Below are 4,677 nucleotides of genomic sequence, written 5' to 3'. Positions count from 1 at the left end.
CCTGCTCATCACCCTCCAGATAAATCAGGGAATCTGACTTTTATCCTAAATTGCCCCCAAATGATCAGATTCTTAGTCTACAAATATCTGATATAGGATTCATACAAGTCCAAACTCAATAATATTTTGAAGCTATAGAGGAAACTGAGGGAATGATCACCTGGTGATCTTCCTAAACCCTACAAAGGTGGAACTATAATCACCCCAAGACTTGGAATTGGGTCATTCTACATGAATCTATCAATCCAGGTTACTCATGGGGAGCCTGGAACTTTGTTAGGCACCATAACTTTTTTCCAGTCACTATAGTTCTGCCCTCCATTTATGTTTCATCTTGAGTGGTGTAGACTGGGCCTGATTCAGGCCAGTCTGGAGCATTAGGTTGGGAATTAGAACAAAATGAGACACTTGGAGACTACCAAACAGTTAACAAAAAGTTTACTTAGCCCTGACGCAGAAAGTATACTCAGCAAGGACATAGCACTGATTTAGTTGGGTATAGTTTCCTGGACCATAGATTGGGCTGGCACTCCAGGATAGCTTGAGGAAGGAAAGCAACTCCTGCTTACTTTCTCTGGCTTTTGTTTTTTAGCCCCTAGAATTGCAAAATCAAGGGTTAATTAGGTTTGAGGATAGTTTTAAGGAAAGAAAATGAGCCTAGCCTATAAGATAGCTATTGCTTCCATCACTGGAAGAGTGGATTATCTTTCATAATGAGAACATTTCAGGGTAATCACAGTTCATCCCGGGTGCGTTCGAGATGCACAGGCCTCCCATTCTCACAGGCCACGGTAACTTTGACTGCTTCTTTCTTTGTGCAGTTGTAGCGACATTTCCCAGGCTGAGAGTTTGCCTTCTCCTCACAGATGGTGACAGGGTGTGGCTTTGCACCTTCAAAGCAGTTGTCCCACCCGTTCTTGCAAGGCACATTCTTGCTGCTGGGATCGGTGCAGATATCCTTGATGGTGTCTTTTTGGCTGTGAATGATGGTATTTTTTGGTTTGCATCTTCTTTTGCCCGAGTTGATCTGCCTCATTTGTTTTTGGACCTCTTGATTACTGCTCCCTTGGTTGTGATGCTCCTGCCAAAACTTCTGCTCCCTCCTTGAAGATCCAGCAAACGATGAGCTGGAATCTCTCATTGGTAGCTATGAAGAAGAATAACATGTTGGTCATTGGGGATTCACATGTGTTGTTTGTGTATACCAGTACATAGCTGTTGCACAGCTTGTGTGGACACACACACACCATGCATATATCATACAGATTGGTGCCAGTTTGAAAGGCATTCAGTTTGTTAGAGAAACGGGAGCCAAGACAGAAGAAAGGAATCAACAGAGGTGATTGGTCTCAGTCAGAAATGAGATAAAGAACGATATAAGGTTTGACTAAAATAGGGAGGAAGGGAAAACACCATCCATTTTGGAAAGAGTTCTTAATATTTTTTGAAAACTATATATTTTGTAAATATATATGTATATTTTAATATATATTAATATAAACATACAAAATATATAAATTTAATATTTCAATATAAATAGAATATATTTAATATACCATAAAATATATCAATATATATGATATCTATATATGATATCTATGATATGATATGATGATTATCATTTATATGATAATATATCATAAAATATATAAATATAGAAAATGATATATTTTGAAAACTACATATATATCCAATATAATTAGTTTCCTATTTTATTTTGTTCATTTAAAAACATTATTCTTAGAGTATGATACCAGATACCAGAAAAAACTGTTAAGGACTCCTAATCTATAGGGAGCACAGCAATTTTGTTTGCTGATGGGAAGTAGGGCAAGTTGCTTGTTCCACCTAGACTTTTCAGTTTTGCCCCTGAATTCTTTTCATGTTAGCAAGGAACATAATTAGGGAGGAGATTGGAGAGATCTCCTTACAACAGTCTCACCTAGCTCTTTTGAAGTTTTGATAAATGGAATCTCTCAGATTATTTGAAGGTTCCCAGACTAGTTATTCAGAGACATGATAGAATGAATTTCAGACCATAACTCATTTAAGAATTTAGTCTGAGAGATCAGTAGCAGCCAGGGAAATATAATTCAAAACACAACTATCTAAATCTTGAGAACTTCTCTTGGCTTTTGTGGCTGTCCAAAGAGTGTGACTAAAAATAATCTTTGATGCAGTCACTCTTAAGAGTTAAATCCTCTTTTTTTCCCCAGGGGATAGACTTTATACAACATGCAATCCAATCGATAGCAACAAAATGTCTGATGAGTTTTCAGGGCAACTAAAGATCAGCAGATGGTAGCAGAGAGTAGCAGTGATGCCATTTGCTAGAGAGCAATAAAAACCAGTTGAGAGAACAGTCACAGAGGACTCTATTTCACTAGATCATCACCAAAGGGCATCTGAATTTTGGAATTGTAAGTTGTATTGGCCACACAGGTACTTGTCTCAATCACTTTTAAATTGAGAGACTTTAGAGAAATCACTTTTCTCATCTGTTAAATGGTAAGGTTGGAATAAATGGCTTCTAAAGTTCCTTTCAGCTCTAGATATATAATCCTAGAGTCTTATATGTATGAATATTGAATGAATTAAAAATTATTTTAGTGGCTTAATATACTTTTAAGTATCTCCTATGTGGTAGGCTCTGTGCTAGGTTCTAACAGTACATAGACAAAAATAAATTAGTCCCTGACCTCAAGGTCTTTAATAGATTCCTTGAAGTCAGGAACTGTTTTATTTTAATAGAAGATAACATATGTAGGAAAATGGTGGCCAGAAAAGGGAATCACAGGGATTCTGAGTCGATCCATAGGGTAATTACTATTACACTCTTTCTGGTGGCAATGATAGTTTGATTTGATTATTGTTCCCTGAGCAAAGGTGAAAAGGTGGATTCTGGAGGAGATACCCAAGAAGGAAGCAGGGAAGATGACAGCAATATTCTCTGCATGTGTTTCCTGTCTCTTTTATTGATATATGTATAGAAGAATGTTGTCTTTTTTTTGCTTTTGATAAAATGGAGTTCATGGTTCTACCCTCTAGTTAGAGAGAAGGAGAGTAATGATGAAGTCAATTATCAAAGCTTGAGGTTATTCTAACTTCCTGGGGGCATGGTGAACAAGTTAGAGAAGCAATATTTGGGACCGAAGGAGAGCCACTAGGACAGAAAGTGTAGTTTTGGGATTTATGAGATGTGTAAGAGACTACACAAATCTGTGTGTATGAGAGCCACTGGAACATAAAGTGTAATTACAGGTTTAGGAGATGTGCGTTTGAGGGTATAAGTGTGGTTGAGGCTGTTCAGGAGTTCTAAAGTCTGAATGACCAGCCTGAGCAATTGTAATTACAGGCAGAAACAATGATGGCAAATAATGGAAAGCAAGTGAACTGAGGCAATTATGGTAGAGAGGAACGAATTCTGAAGTCAGTGCCTGAGGACGACGAATAGAGACTTCATCTATAAAATGACTGAGTTAGACTCTCTGAGGTGATCTCTGAGAATCCCTCCTGCATGAAATTCTCGATTTCTGTGATTGGGTCTAGAGAATCCTAAGGTCAATCCATAACTACTAGAAATGCCACTTAGTCCACAGAAGCATCTCTGAATGGATTCTCTTCTGCATCTCTCCCCAATCCTCTTTGACCCATAAGGGAGACCCAGCAGCTGCAAGCTAAAGCGAGAGGGAGAACTCTAATATAGCTGAAAAGAAACTTAAGAGACCATCTCTTCCAACTCTCTTATTTTACAGATGCAGATACTAGTAACAGTGAGGAATCCTTTTCCCATCCTCCCAGCAAGTTTCAGGTTTCGGGAGGCGGGGCCAAGGATCACTAAGAGGAACTCTTCTACCCAATAGGAAGAAAGCTTTCTGGACAAACATTTCACTTTCAGCGAGAGAAGAAACAAAAGTGAAAGAGGTTAATTTTGTAGAAATGAAAGAGGTTCCCACCCAATTCACCAAATTTTCTTCTCTAAAGCAAAGTGATGGCCTCTCATTTCCAGGAAATGCCATTCTGAGCTGCTGCTGTAGCACTCCCTGACCACTCTTCGAAGGCGACGATTGACTCTATGAACTGGCTTTCTGAGGAAGAAAAAAAGGAAATGGAAGGAGACATGCTGTGAACTGTTTCCCTCTCCTTCATCCCTTCCTCCCATCCGCCCACTGCCCCAACTCTCAGCATCTGTTTCTTTGGGCATTACTACCTCAACTTGGACAGATCCATTATCAAATTATCCCGCTGTCACCCAGGAGACCCGGACCTTCACTTGGGGAAAAAGTCCTGGGGTCAGCAGGGAAAGAGAAGGCTGGAGATAAGTGTCCCACTCCGTGGCAGCAGAACAGAAGTGTCTGGGCCAGTGGGAGAGAGAAGCAGCATAAGGGGAAACAGGATAAAGTCTGCAGTAATTAATCCTGAGATGGAAGGAGGTTCATAGCCTGTAGGAGTAAGAGAGACAGTCTCCTTCACAGTTTTGCTTAGCTCTCAAGTACCAATATGCCATCTCAATATTTCTCTCCACTCCTATCCCGTTATTGTTTCTCATCCCCCTGAGCCCTTAATTCTTCCCAGCCCCTCTCAGTCCTTCCCTCTCTTCACCTCAATGCTGGTCCATCCCCAGAAGTGTCTTGCCTTACCTCGTCCTCTTGTCCCGGGTCTAGCGGAGAACAGAGC

At 39.9% G+C, this 4,677-nt stretch overlaps 1 protein-coding gene across 3 annotated transcripts; it reads right to left on the bottom strand.

Moving 5' to 3' along the window:
• Positions 1–421: 421 nt before the first annotated feature.
• Positions 422–4,677, bottom strand: LOC105749827 (ribonuclease pancreatic). 3 transcript variants are annotated; one of them, XM_012544533.3, is made up of 3 exons: positions 4,641–4,677; positions 3,957–4,088; positions 422–1,147 (listed from the first exon to the last, which is right to left on the bottom strand). In XM_012544533.3, the coding sequence occupies exons 2-3, from the start codon at positions 4,017–4,019 to the stop codon at positions 734–736; spliced, it is 477 nt and encodes a 158-aa protein (XP_012399987.1). In that variant the 5' UTR covers positions 4,020–4,088; positions 4,641–4,677; the 3' UTR covers positions 422–733. The 3 variants fall into 3 exon arrangements, with proteins under 3 accessions (XP_012399987.1, XP_031810848.1, XP_031810847.1); XM_031954988.1 differs by lacking the exon at positions 4,641–4,677 and adding an exon at positions 4,603–4,621; XM_031954987.1 differs by lacking the exon at positions 4,641–4,677 and adding an exon at positions 4,211–4,431.

This window comes from Sarcophilus harrisii, chromosome 2, assembly GCF_902635505.1.
Source record: "Sarcophilus harrisii chromosome 2, mSarHar1.11, whole genome shotgun sequence".
NCBI classification, from domain to species: Eukaryota; Metazoa; Chordata; class Mammalia; order Dasyuromorphia; family Dasyuridae; genus Sarcophilus; species Sarcophilus harrisii.
This window is presented reverse-complemented; position numbering and strand designations above follow the sequence as displayed.